The following is a 14,654-nucleotide window of genomic DNA, read 5'->3' on the forward strand; positions in this document are numbered from 1 at the left end:
AAACGCTTATCTGATGGGGTAAACAGACCGCGAGAGGTAGACTGAAATACAGGCTGGAGAAAATGAGAGACATTGATACCTTCGTCAGTTTTCTTGGAATGCAAATTACCAGGACTTGAACCATTTAGGCTACTTTCAGGAAGTAATACCCTCGAATCCCTGATAAGCGTTTCAAAATCAATTACAAACATGACGGCTTCAGGTTGCAACAGGGTGTCACTGACTCCAGCCATATTCTCTTTCGGGCGCTTCTATCCACGTGTAGTGACCACTGGGTTCACAGAGGGTGGAGGGTCCGTCTGACTTTGTGAATCTACTCATTGTGAATGACCGACAGCAGCGTGTTCATTGACGTTATCCGCTAGCCTAGCATCAGCATTCCGACTAAAACAGCCCTGTTGCCTTGTCCCAACGGCTGTATGGATTCTTCGACGCAGCATAGCGTACATGCTATGAACAATGTGTAACTAATTAAAATATCCCAAGGTCGCCAAATGCCTATGGGGTGTTGAAATAACGACATAGCAACGGCATTCGCTTCCTTGCAAAATAAAGTAACTTATTTGCAAAAAAAATCTATTATTGTTTAAAAAGTCCAGGTCATGCTAGAACAATATGTTAACTAAGAATCAAAGAAGAGAAGGTAGGTATATTTTTGTTCCTACAAACATTCAAGGGACTTGCCCTTAACCGCAACTTCCCTTGAGGTGTAGAATTCTCCACCTGTGAAAACCGTCCATCTACCTTACGACAAGCCCATGCCTGAAACAGTTCCGAATTGGGCACTTGGGGTCTTCCTTCACCATCAGAAGCTGGATAAGTCACCATAAGGCCTAAATTCTATCGGTTTGACTATAAACCCAACAACAAAAAAACGCAAATTCATAAAAATCATAAAACCACTACATAATGTTAACAGTAAGATATATACTAAATTGAATCCAAAACATTTCAATAACTCTGCAATACGCTTATAATACAACGAAACAATACAAATAATCATGACTAATTATTGGGGTGCATCTTTCACAAATAATCGTCTGAAGTGGTAATCCAGAATTATTCATTTATATCCAAAATGATGCTCTAAATTATTGATAAAGCATTAGCAAGTGGCAGGACGTGAAGTGGTTGCACACTTGGTTCAAGCGAGCGAAATGGTTGCAAACTTACAAAATGGCGGATATTTTCTGAAATCATCGCTTGTTCGCTTGTTTTTTTTATCAGGTAAGTGGGTTTCTATGGTATTTTGAACTCTATGGATATGTGCAGGCATCAGTTCTATGTGTACGTCACACTCGGTTTTGCATTTCAGGGTTGTAGATTTCGAATTCTTAAAGTTATTGAAGTTATAAAATGGTCATGTTCATGTTTTGATACTTGAATTGCGTCGTTTCTTGTCGTTTTTCCATTCTAATGATCAAACTAGCCTGTTTTTGGGCCCTTAAACGAGACAAAACAACTAATTGTGAAGAATTCTATAAACGTTTGGCTCTGCATGTTTTCGGGATAGTGCTATACCGAAATAAATCTTGTTCAAGCACTTTTTTGTTGCAAACTTGTACTTCAAGCAATTTCTGTTTCAAACAACTTCTGAAAAATAGTGTCCAACTATCAGAGAATGTTTATTGTGCAACTCGGGTATATTTCTTTTCTGTTTGGGGTCGTACATTTTATAGCATCAAATGGCCCTTTGATATTTTAATATAACTGTTGATAAAAAAACCTTATCATGTTTTCATGAAACCTAGTAGGATTAGGGCTAGTGTTCACACATAATTTTAACATCTTCTCAGTTTATAGATTCAGCTGTCTAGATTGCAAGCAGAAATAAAATTAAACTTTCGGAGACATTGTCTATAGGTAAATTTTGTCTTTTGGATCTTGTCCATCTGTACACACTATACAGACAAAGACTTTAACATACAGTTGTTTTCTTTCAAATCTTTTCAGGTCTAGATGCTAGGAACATCAGACGCTATTATGACCCGAGAGCATGAACATGAATCTTCATTAGTTGACACGTATATCAGAAATAACCGTTAGGTAAGTGTTATTGGTATCAAAGACAATTTATAAAATTTTGTAAGCCTATTCTTATTTTCTATTCCTATTCTGAACCAACAATTTTAGCAACATTAAGTCAGATACATTTTTTTGCGTAATATTATCGTACACACAAGCAATGTTGGTTACCAACCAGTGATGAAAAGTAAATTAATTAACCGCCATAATACAGAAGACATATATTCCCGTACCGCCAATATTCGATCAGTTAACTGAATTCGTCGTGCGCATATTTTTATTCAAAGAAATATCGCAAGGCAAACGATTAAATTGTAAAAAGTAACCATTTTTACAATAAATTTAAGACATAAAGTTAGTACTCACCAAACCAATGTTTTTGTATCGGCAAAAGTTTATCCGGTGGCCATTTTGTTTAAACTCCAGGGTCACGACCTATATTCGATCAAGGAAGGCTACTCCAATAATCAGTCTGTTATAATTACACTGCACACATAAAAAAGCGCTGCACACAAATTTAAACTGTTAGTAACTGGTAAACAAGTGTAACTTTTGAAAAAATGTAATTTGAACACTATTTTAACAGCCTTAAACATATTTACAGTTTCTTTTTTTGCTTTAAGTTTACTGTTCATTTTCTATGTTTTCACAGTTGGGGCATAGAAAAGGAGCCCCACACCTCAAAACTCTTACAGGGGTGCAGAAAGCAAGGTGGACCCACCCATTACACCTGTCACAACACCCCCACTTTACAATAATGATGAAGGGAAATTTAGTTGTGTCAGGGGAGAACTTCTTGCAAATTATGCATTTTTCCTCTTCACCTATTTCTTCTTCACTCTCACTGTCAATTGTAATAGCAGCATGCTGAGACTTCCTGCCCCTTTTTACAGGAAGACCGGATGTACTGGCCACAGGAGATTTCACAGTTTTTCTCTTACTGTTGCTACATTTTTTCTGTTTATCATTATGGTCCTTGATTTTGTCAATTATTTCTTCTTCTGTGATAGGTTTTCCACCAATAACTTTGCCGAGTGTCTTTCTTTCTTTTTTAGCACTTTGAACATTTTCAAGGATTTTGCCACCTTTACGCAATAAAAAGTTTTCAGCTGATTTTGGCACATTGTAGTTTCCTGAACTTTCTGTGGGTGGAGGATTCTGGGATTTGAAGGTCGTGGCTGGTGCTACTACTGAATCACTGACAACTGCTGAATTGAATGGATGGATTCCGCATCTCTTGAAAGCAGCAACAATATTTGGCACAGTGAGGGTAGATGAATATACCTTGCAGGCTAGTTGACAGACATCATATCTGGTTATCAATCGCCCGCCTGACTCTCTCATGTACTTCTGGCAAGCAGAATTCCAGGCAACCTCGAAAGGGCCAAAACAGCTCACGTCAAGGGGCTGGAGGATGTGTGAACAGTGAGGCGGCAACACAAACAATATGATTTTCTCTGACTTGGCCCATTCTATCAGTCCAAGAGAGCAGTGTGACTTGTGACCATCATACAGGACTAGCACATAGTCATTATCACGTGAAGGAATGTATTTCAGCAAATGGTCTTTCATGTACTGACAGAAAATTTCAGTATTTGACCATCCAGTTGGTGAGACTGTGCCCTTTGATCCTGGAGTAGAGCCTTCCATCAATCCATCAATCATGCGTGCACCTGGGAAAATAAAAAAGGGCGGAACCTGTTGTCCAATCCCGTTGACACACCCAATGACAGTAGTTGTCTTGGACTTGCCTGAAGTTACAGCCTGTGTCTTGTTAAATTTTCCAGCGACAACCTTTGGTGGCTTATGTTCAGTATTCAGTCCTTTTTCATCCACATTGAAGATTCTGTTCGGTTTATCTTCAAGATCATATTTCACTAAAATTCTTTTAAGTTCTGTGAAATAATTGTCAACTGCATCTCTAGTTGCAGTCTTTGCTCTGGCAATCTCTAACGCTCTAGGCTTTTTCAATTTAAGTTCTGGCCAGCGTCCCAAGAAATTGTAAAGCCACTTGTCAGACACAGGTCTATCATCCTTTGTTCTCAATCCAAGTTCAATGGCATAATCTGTGGCTAAATTCATGGTTTCCTGGCGGGTATAACCATATCCCACTTCAGCCATAGTGTTAAGATGTTGAGCCAGAAGAGACTCCTGCTCCTGACTAAAGAGTGGGAACACCCCTGACTTGACAGTGTCCACACTGATCCGTCCAGCAATCCTATCTGCAAGTGTTGCAAAAGGTACACCATATGTTACTGAAGCCTTTCTTATAGACAATTCCTTATTTTTCACAGCAATGAAGGCTCTAGTAAGGTCATCTGTGTCATATGACCTGTAAGGACCTCTAGCAGATACAGGAGGCTGAAAAAAAAAGACAAATTCAGGATAGGTGTACTTAACTGCATCCACTTATTATCCAATTAAATTCCAATTAGGAAAATAAATGATAAGCATAGTCATATATGTGGACGTAACTTTTTTCGGTAAGTATATGTTGCGGGACATAAGCGATGACACTTCTGCCCTGGAAAATATGCATTCTTAGCAGACGGAATGTAAACACATATATTTTCTAAGTTTATGTAGTTAATAAAGGGTGATTATAAATTGCATATTTTGGGAATAGTAAAATCCAGCCATTTTTATTTTTTTTTTATTTAAATAATGCTTTTTTACCTTTCTTATCTCCATTTTCGTCAAAGACACTTTTTTGACAGTTGTAGTTGTCCGTGTAAACAAATGGTGCGCGCGCAACCGGTGTAAAGTCCAAATAAGGAAAAATATAAAACATTTCCGGGGCCGATCGAATTTAAGTTGTGATCGAATTTTGGCAGTACGAGGATAAGTATTCCTACAGAAATGAATGGCAAGGACAAACATAAATGCCTTTTACTTGCAAAATTTATTTTAATTGTTAGAAACAAAACAAAAGCGTCAAGTGCAACAGTGTATAATGTTGAATGTTCAGTTCTTTATATTATATATTGTTAATTTTGCATTACATTGCAATATATTACACAAATTACCAGTGTTACTTTTTATTGCAGACACCACGAGTTTAACCGAGGGAAAGGAAGCGTACCAAAGTATAGAACATTAAGAAAATTGAACGATATATCAAGAGGTGTTCGACCAGTTAAGTCACATTACAGAGTTGACGAGTCCACTAAGACTATATTTCGAGCAAACTCACAAATTAAACAGTTACGCTGTGTACAGTGGATTGAAATTGATAAACTATAACAAGAAAATGTTCGGCTGCGATTAAATCCGTCTTCTCTGAAAATGAACAAACATAATTATGATGTTTTCTGTTGATTGCAACCACAAATTTAAATGCCAACTCTACTGTTTTCAATTTTGCCTTAATAAAATTGCTTGTGTCCAAGGTTACATCTTTTAGGATACCGTGCAACTTGGATTTTGCCTTTTCCGAAGTTGTTTGTGGTACTTCTTCTTTCTGTTTAAAACCATTCAATTTTCCAATCAGAAACTTTAAACGACAAAATTAAGCACGTGATAAAATGAAGGGAACTACATTCATGTTTCAGCAGATGTTACACTGTAACATAGATGAGTTAAACATATCTCAGTTTTACTCTCATTGTACATCGTCCATGTGTTTTAGTGTTAGTATCAAATTATTTATTGTTTTGATACACAGTAGTATGACTTATAAGATATTCAAAGACGACGATTTATGTTTCAGAGACAAAATATGAACTATGCCGCATGTCCGTAAAGGGGTATTTTACATGTATCTTATCACCAACACTCAATAGCCTTGTTTCGTATTATGATCAAGTTATATCGACACAAGATTGCGCAGGTGGATAAACAACTACTGTAACTTCTAACGAGCATCATAATCATATCTTAGACCGGGATATATTTTTGTACATTTAATCTAGAAATGAAACATAACGTATGCATTTATGTCATTATGTTATTACATCAAATGTGTTGTGTTTTTTTTAATCAAAACTACATGTACTAATATTTTACGAAAAACAGTTTCTATGAACAAATCATGTATCCTGGTAGTTTGTTGTTTCGTGTGACGACAAATGCGTTGAAGCACAGACCGTGAACGGGATTTCTTTTCGCAAATACCACATTCCAGAGGAGAATTCCCATCGCTAGCTCAGTCTTGCGTTTTTGTCTGAAAAATTGAACAAGGAAATACAATACTGTAGATTTCAGATCGATTGAAATTAAAACATAAGTTTGCTATATATTAGTTCGATTATAATATTTCTTTTATGTAAAATATCTTTAACAAATTTGCTGTCAATTATAAATACACGTCAATGGAGATGGAAACTTAGAATTTGGACTAAGAATTGAGACGAGAACTTGTCAGATTACCCGGTTTGCATTAAGTAATTTCTTGGGCAAGATACACACAAGGCAAGTGCACACCATAGCAAAACATCGACCATATTATTTCACTCATCTTCCAAAATCACAAAAAGCTAAAAATAAGTCTCTGTTTTGTGCCCAAACGTCGTTATACGTGATTAGAAATAGAATTATGAAATTTCGCGCTATCTGCAGCAACTTTGAGGAAATCTATGATTTGCCTCTTCAACCAGTTGCACAATAAACATTCTCTGAGAGTTTGACACTATTTTTTCAAAAATAAGTTTGCAACAGAAATTGCTTGAAGTACAAGTTTGCAACAAAAACTAGCTTGAACAAGATTTTTTGGGGTATAGCACTATCCCGAAAACATGCAGAGCCAAACGTTTATAGAATTCTTCACAATGAGTTGTTTAGTCTCGTTTAAGGGCCCCAAAACAGGCTAGTTTGATCATTAGAATGTTAAAAACGGCAGGAAACGATGCAATTCAAATTTCAAAACATGGACATGACCATTTTATAACTTCAATAACTTCGAGAATTCGAAATCTACAACCTTGACACGCAAAACCGAGGGTGACGTAGACATAGAACTGTTGCAAGCACATATCCATAGAGTTCAAAGTACCATAGAAACCCACTTACCTGATAAAAAACAAGCGAACACGCGATGATTTCAGAAAATATCCGCCATTTTGTAAGTTTGCAACCATTTCGCTCGTTTGAACCAAGTGTGCAACCACTTAACGTCCTGCCCCTTGATTAGGTGTTTTCCAATTTCCGTTTTTGATTTGTCATTTTCTCTTATTTATTCAAGTAGATGTGTGCATATTAAGTACTTGCCGGAAGTTTTTGTAGTGCAGTAATTAATATTCGTAATAAGATATAGAGCAGGATGCAGCTGGTGTCATGATTTTATATCGGTTTATGTTACTATACGTTGCAGAGTGAACATTTTATAAATATCAATTACAGTGTAAATGTCTTACTAGTGATAGATAATGGTTTGTTCAAATTGAACTCCGTTTGATGTGATTGTGAATCTTTATCAAATGTTAAACAAATAAGAAAATTTTACTTTCAGAATCAGTTTTTGATCAAGTCGGATTCCTCTCGAAATTACATAAACATGGCGGAATATATAGATATTGATAACTGTGAGCCGTTGATGCATTATAACAGATGTGAGTTTCAGTGCATAGTTGACGTAATTCAGAAACATGTGGGAAGAGATATTGATCTCATCGGATTTATGATAACAATGAAACAACTAGGGATAATAACTGAAAAGCAGTACAGCAATTTCAAGCGTAGATTTACAGAATCCGGATCTACAAATTCCGGAGAATATCTGTTACAATTACTATTGCTTTTGTCCTTTGAACAATTATGCTTTATCTTTGAACAAGAAGGATATACGGACATTTCGGCTGATCTTCGGTTTAAAACTTCCTCAAAAAGAGATGCCACATTCAAAACGGACACATGAATACTATAAAAACCTCAAGAGCTGTATTGACAACGATTCATTTCGTGGCGATAAAAGATTACAATTAAGGAAATTTATACAAGATCAAGATGCAAAAATAGTTTCAACAGAAACGATATTAGCTCGCGATCGGCAGTTAGCTATGGAGAAAAAGACAGCGGCGATAGTATTATTGATACAACAGTACAAAGACAATGAGGAACGAAAGATGATACTCAATCAAGCAATTGCCACAGAAACCAATGGGATAGATAACACGTCTTTGGAAATTGTTTATCATTCGAAAATGGCTTTAACGGAGGCGCAAGATGGAAACGTTGCTGAAGCGGAAGAGCATATGGCAAAAACAAAAGATCTTTGCAGTAATACCGGCCCCTGTTTCGCAGTTACCTCTGCATTCCACGACGTCCAGTACACATGTAAATCTTTGTACTTTAGGAGTCCATCAGACGAGATGTTGGATAAAGTTCTCACGGAAGGTGATGTCGGCATTCAGAGTTTAAACGAAGAAAGGGAAGACGTACAAAAGTTATGGAAGAGAATAATGCTTCTGTTCATGGTGTTATCGTTACTTTTCATAACTCCGGATTTCGTGGTTTGTGATATGAGGAAAGTTAAAGCAGCACACAAGAAACGAGCGGAACAAATTTTGAAAGAAATAAAACGTTGCAGTGACGACATCGAGATTAGACGGCACATGATTTTATATCTGTGTTTAGCAGTACTCAATGAAGAAAAAGACATATTATCAGCCGAAGAATACGCAAAGAATTCGTTGAATGCTGCAGAAAAAGGCGGTTGCTTCCGTGATATAGAGAAACGCAATATTAAAGCTTATCTGGAGAAACTTCAGAGAACAATTCTGATGCGAAAACTCCGCAGATATTTAATCGTATTTGTGTTTGGTCTAGGAATATATCAGTTGATAGGAAATTTTGTCAGTAATGATCAGTTCTATATATATTTATTTGCAAAGTAACGCTTACAACTTTTGTTTTGATCTGTGTAACGCCATTTTGCGTCACAGAATAGCGTGCATTCATATGTATACACATTTTAATTTTACGAAGTGCATTCTATTTCCATTGAAATATATGCACGTAGGCAAAGCAGTCCCAAAAAATGACGTTTGAGTGGCTGCGCTTGGTAACTCACGGTTCATTCAGCGTAGACAATTGATGATACGGTCATAAGATATGTATTGCTTAAAAAGACCATTTTGAGTTTAAGAGAAGAAATGCCAAACAATTTAAGATATAATTGACGGGTCGAAAATATTTTAGCAAATTGAAAAGTACACTGTCATTCAGTTGATAATATGGTATAAGTAAAGCGTGTGGCCGTCTTGCAAATGTAATCAAACTATTTCTGTTTTGATATAATTTATATATTTTATAATTATCATTACATTAATGTTAGTTAGTTTGAACCATTTGAAAATCAGTACTCTTCAAGCTAGCATAACAACTCAACATGACAAAACTACAGTGCTGCAGCATTTGTATTGAACATCTTAAGAAATTAAAATCTTGCCCTGATGTTTATGGTTGCTTTTGATCTTATACAACCTAAATAAGTATTTGATCTCATTCGTAAATTCATTTGAATAAATCATGTGTTGGAAGCCCAATACGTCTTATTAACCTTGTATATAAATTGTTTGTTGGTAATCCGAACCCAATGAAATCGAAGCCTTGCTTAGTTTATATTCAAAGTTACAGAACCATATAAGAATAAAATGTATTTACCAAGCTATTTATATATATAAACCAATACATTAAATTTGTTGTAATAAACTTCATTTTGAGTTATATGACCAAAGGAAGTGCCTACGCCTTTAATCATATATAACATTCCACTGCCATAAAGGTATAACCAAGATGCCTAGCAAGCTAGTGCTCTCCTACTGCCTCAACAGATTACCACACTCTGCGTCTCTGTTTCAGTTCCAGATGCTCAGCTTCTGTATGCTACCGGCTGTACCATGTAACTACTATAGAGGAATGACTCAATTGTACATGTCCTCATTCTATAAGCTGAACCTCTGTCAATGAAGCCCTAAGAGCGTAACTAAAGTAATTGCTTATAAAGTTATTGTGACAAATTATGTGTTGATTCCTCGGTGTGTCTACATCAATTGCCGTATAACGAATGACCTAACTTTGTTTTTGTTTTATTCAATTTTATATGTTTACACTGCCCGCGCAGGTATGGACTAGGCCCAGTGGAATTTGAATTTTGAGACCTTTTTTCAATTGCAGGTCGATACCTGAATGTATTCCAAATCATAATTAATTGTACTGTATATAAAAAAGGATCTTAATTTGAAGCCCGGATGTTATTTTTAGAGCATGTCTGGGTATTTTGTGATGTACTTTTTTTTATTGTTTTGAGATGTTACTTTCCAATCAGATTTGTCAAAAGTTCAAAAAGTATAATAAACGAAACTCATCTATAAAAAGACCCGCGGCTCCCCTCTTGATTTACACACAAAACATCCAAGGGACAACTGCCCGAATGATCTAACTGGTATATGTATACCTGGTATACCTTAGCACTCCTGTGCTGTCCAAAGAAGTGCGCTCTTATTGGTGCTATTCTGGTCGTTTCTGATTCGTACATGGCACTTGATCTGAAAAATGGTTGGTTCCCTTTAACTGTTGTGTTTAGTATAGTGATCTACTTCAATTACCTACTGTTATAACTATAGTTTTACTCAGTTTTTACATGGCTCGTCTTGTTTCAGAATGAAGAAATGTTAACGGGGCTCTGCAATTATAACCATTAAAATGCTATTTCAACTTACTCTTCTTTATTGCTATTACGAGATAGCTGAGAACACACGTTCAGTTGAGGAGTGTGACTGAATGTGACTTGTGACCTGTTTATGTCCAAAAAGTATGAAAACATAAAGTGTCAGCGAATATTTATATAACTAAACTTCTCCAACTCCAAAAGAGAGAAATACATTCTGCTCTAGTAGCAACTAATGTACGTTCGATCACACGCATGTGCACAAACACCTCCTGTTTATTACCCTATAAAATTGTAGGTGATCTAACTAGGCCACTGCAATATACTGGGATCCAAGTATGTCTGGTATTAACCTGTGTTATCCATAAAGTAACCAAACCGGATAAATAACTTGTAATTAAACTACAAGATTAAGCTGAGCAAAAGGTTCCTTCGAGCGCATGCGCAATATTCCGTCTTTTTAGAAGATCTGTTTTTAGTTTCATGTTACAGACGTTTACCACGGTATTACACTATACAATTGTAGGTGATCAAACTAGGCCACTGCAAGATACTGGGATCCAACTATGTCTGGTATTAACCTGTGTTATCCATGAAGTATCCAAATCGGATTAATAATTTGTAATTAAACTATAAGATTATATAATAGCTGATCAAAAGGTTTCTTCTAGGGCATGTCCAATATTCCGTCTTTTTAGAAGATCTCTTTTTAGTTTCGTGATAAAAATCTTTCAGAATTCCTATGAAGAAGTAGCCCTCAAAGATGTTTTCGCCACGTATATATATATATATATATATATATATATATATATCTTCACAAAACTTTAACACCTATGCAGTTTAGAAACACAAGAAAAAGACAGGTAAAAAAGAAGGAAAGCATTCGCAAAGTTAAACTTCAGCATTTGCAACAAGCATCTAAAACATCATGTGACCAGCGATAACTTCATTATGTAAGTCTATTTTAAGATAATGAATATTCATCATATTAATCTCTATTCTACAGCATCAAAACTGCAATGTATGGTTTAATACTCATTCTAACATGGCTCGATTTGATTTCCAGTTAAACAAAGAAGAAAATCAAGCTCGATATATTCTGCGATAAACAACGGTTGACGCGCGGACCGGTAAGAGAGCATTATGACGTCATAATTCACGTCATATTGCCGCATGACGTTCGATACATTACTCCTCGCGTAAAGGAAGTCCAGTATAATATCTATTAAAATATATCAATGAGCATGTCAGAATGAAAACAATCAAGGCTTTCTTGTTATTTATCGTCTAATTTACCACGGTTCATCGTTCAGATGCTTCAGTATTTAACCACTCGGGCTAACGCCCTCGTGGTTCAATTCCTATGCATCTGAACTCTGAACCGTGGTAAATCAGACGATAAACAACTCGAAAGCCTTGATTATTTGCTAAATATAAAATATTGTTCCTTGGTGGCCTGCTCTTAATAATTTGCATTTCATAACAGATTGACTTAAAAATGATTGAACACACGTGTTCGGGTTTAACGTCTTTTTCAACAATTTTTCAGTCATATGAACGACGGTGTCTACGTGAGCACAATGCCCAACTTTATAGTGCTGCCTCACTGGAATATTACGCCGTAGACACGTGGCATGATACCCCACCCAGTCACATTATACTGACACCGAGCTGACCAGTCCTAGCACTATCCTTTTAATGCTGAGCGCCAAGCGAGGAAGCTGCTAGTACCAATTTCACGTCTTTGGTATGACGCGGCCGGGGATCGAACCCACGACCTCCAGCACTCGACATAAAGTATGTAAATGAGTTTCCCATGTAGGTATTGAAGATGTGAAAGAAAACATCGAAATTTTACAGGCATCTTTGTTCAGCTCAAACAAAATAAATTCGACAGATAGAGCAAGTGATGGTATTCATAAAGAGAGTATAATGTGGGCTAAAATACAGAAAAACAACAGACTCATAAACTCTATGCTGAATCGAAGGCGTTCAGTATTACACTTGGCAGGAACAGGTAATAAATGTTTGAATCTGATACATTTAAATTTCCTTCTTTAAAGAAATTCAAGAATCGGTACAAAATATCAGTTTCCTCTTAAGCCCACCGTTGTGCAAATTGCAATTTGTTATAGCTTGAAATACATTAAGATATATACTGCTGGTAGAAACAGTTGCAGGCAACTATAAAGACATGATTACAAAATGTATGATCAATTTTTTATTGTGTAATTTGTATCAGTAATTAGATTTCAAATTCCGACTACTAACTATTACTTTTTCAGCTGATACCACTAGAATCCGTTGGACAGAAGAGGTGCAGTCAGGCGACTTGTCGTATGATGAGGAGGGCATTCATGTGAGAAGAGGAGGGAAATATTTTATCTACTGCAACATTCATTTCTGGAAAAACGTCTGCGACGGAACAGAGTATGCTTTATATTTTCAGAATATACAGACCGTGTTGATAAATGTTAAATATGTAAATGTTGATAATTGTATAAAAATGACACTTTAAAGTAAATTTAGTTGAGTATACATTTCAAAGAACAATGTATTCTACGTAAAACATCTGACTAGAATATTTCTTACTTTCATGAAGACATGAGTTATAGGAAACTCTTCTACTGTAGGCATTTGCATTATTGTATTTCTTTTTTTTCAGTTCGGTTTAACGTCACACCGACACAATTATAGGTCATATAGCGATTTGCAAGCTTAAGACGGTAGAAAAAGACCCCAGCTGCCCCTCCGTGCATTATTCCATCACGGGCGGGCACCTAGATAAAACCACCTACAATTCGTAAGCCAGCTGGATGGCGTCATCACATGAAGAATCATAAGGTAACGCCCCGAGCGAGGCTCGAACCAACATCAGTGAGGGAAAGTGGTTCAAAGACGCGACCTGGAAAATTTGGCTAGAGAGGCCCTAATAATATATTTAGCCTGAATCCTGACATATTCCTGATCTATCACATTTATTTTCTTTTTTGCTAATTGCACCACGATGTTTATATATCTTCAGAAATTTCAGGTACAGAATAGATCAAGTATACAGCGTAAGAGAATTCATACCAATAGCTAGAGTGAAAATTGTCTGTGCAACTGGCAGTAGCATAGATTTAGGTTTACTCGTGCAAAGTTTGTTACAAGTTGGCCTTGGACTGCACGGAACATTCAGAATTCAGTACGACAGAAACAATCATGAGTTGATAGGAAAAGGGAACAAACTGTATAGCATTATTGTTTTTGAAATATGAAATACAGGACAAAAATGTATATATTTGAGAAACTGACATTGAAGTGGAAAACAATGCATCATTGCTTTCTTGCTTGATGTTTTACTAATGCTTAAAAAGGAATCTGATTTTTAAATATTGTTTCATTTTTGTATTTATACACCATTTATGAAAGTCCGTTTATCTAAACCACTTATATCGCTATACAACTATAGGTCATTACTGACTGTACATCGTAATAACCATACCATATTTATATTTTTCTTCTATAGAATGCGTATATACAACTCTGTCTTTCATTTTAGCGGTACAAACATTGATTGATAAGAAATTGTTTTATAACGAAACCTAGATGTGCAGTTTTCCCAACACAAAACGACCAAACAAAGAAATGTCTTGTAATCATATCTTTATGTTTCGAGTGTTTCACCAACAAAACACTGATATATTTTGTTTCAAAATTGTGTAAGCGTTACCCCCAAGAAAGAGAGAAAAAATTAACTCACAAAAGAGGTTATTTTAAAAACTATTGCATACGATCATCATCAATATTTCATTTTTTTCCCTGATTTATAAAAATATACGGCATTTTTTACCATAAGCCTATAGAATACGGATCATAATTAAACCTATTCATTAGCATCCGAAACGAAACATTGAAAATTAAAAATCTTTTTCTTCGGCAGTGGGGTTATCACTTTCTAGATCAATACTGATAAACAAGTAAAATGAAAACCGTTATGTCGTTTAACAAATTTCCTTTTGACTATTAAAAGGCACAAAGT

General features: G+C 35.9%; 1 protein-coding gene across 1 annotated transcript; it reads right to left on the reverse strand.

Annotated features, from left to right (window-relative positions):
* Nucleotides 1-317: 317 nt before the first annotated feature.
* Nucleotides 318-4,716, reverse strand: LOC128558355 (uncharacterized). Its single transcript, XM_053547295.1, has 3 exons — nucleotides 4,702-4,716; nucleotides 2,747-4,386; nucleotides 318-450 (listed from the first exon to the last, which is right to left on the reverse strand). The coding sequence occupies exons 1-3, from the start codon at nucleotides 4,714-4,716 to the stop codon at nucleotides 318-320; spliced, it is 1,788 nt and encodes a 595-aa protein (XP_053403270.1).
* Nucleotides 4,717-14,654: the final 9,938 nt, after the last annotated feature.

This window comes from Mercenaria mercenaria, chromosome 7, assembly GCF_021730395.1.
Source record: "Mercenaria mercenaria strain notata chromosome 7, MADL_Memer_1, whole genome shotgun sequence".
Taxonomy (NCBI): Eukaryota; Metazoa; Mollusca; class Bivalvia; order Venerida; family Veneridae; genus Mercenaria; species Mercenaria mercenaria.

Bases quoted from the DNA above. Each gene is read 5' to 3' on its own strand.
- LOC128558355 (XM_053547295.1), bottom strand. The intron at 451-2,746 runs GTGGGTCCACCT...CATTGTTCATAG, and splicing joins TGTTGTGACAGGTGTAATGG to CATGTACGCTATGCTGCGTC.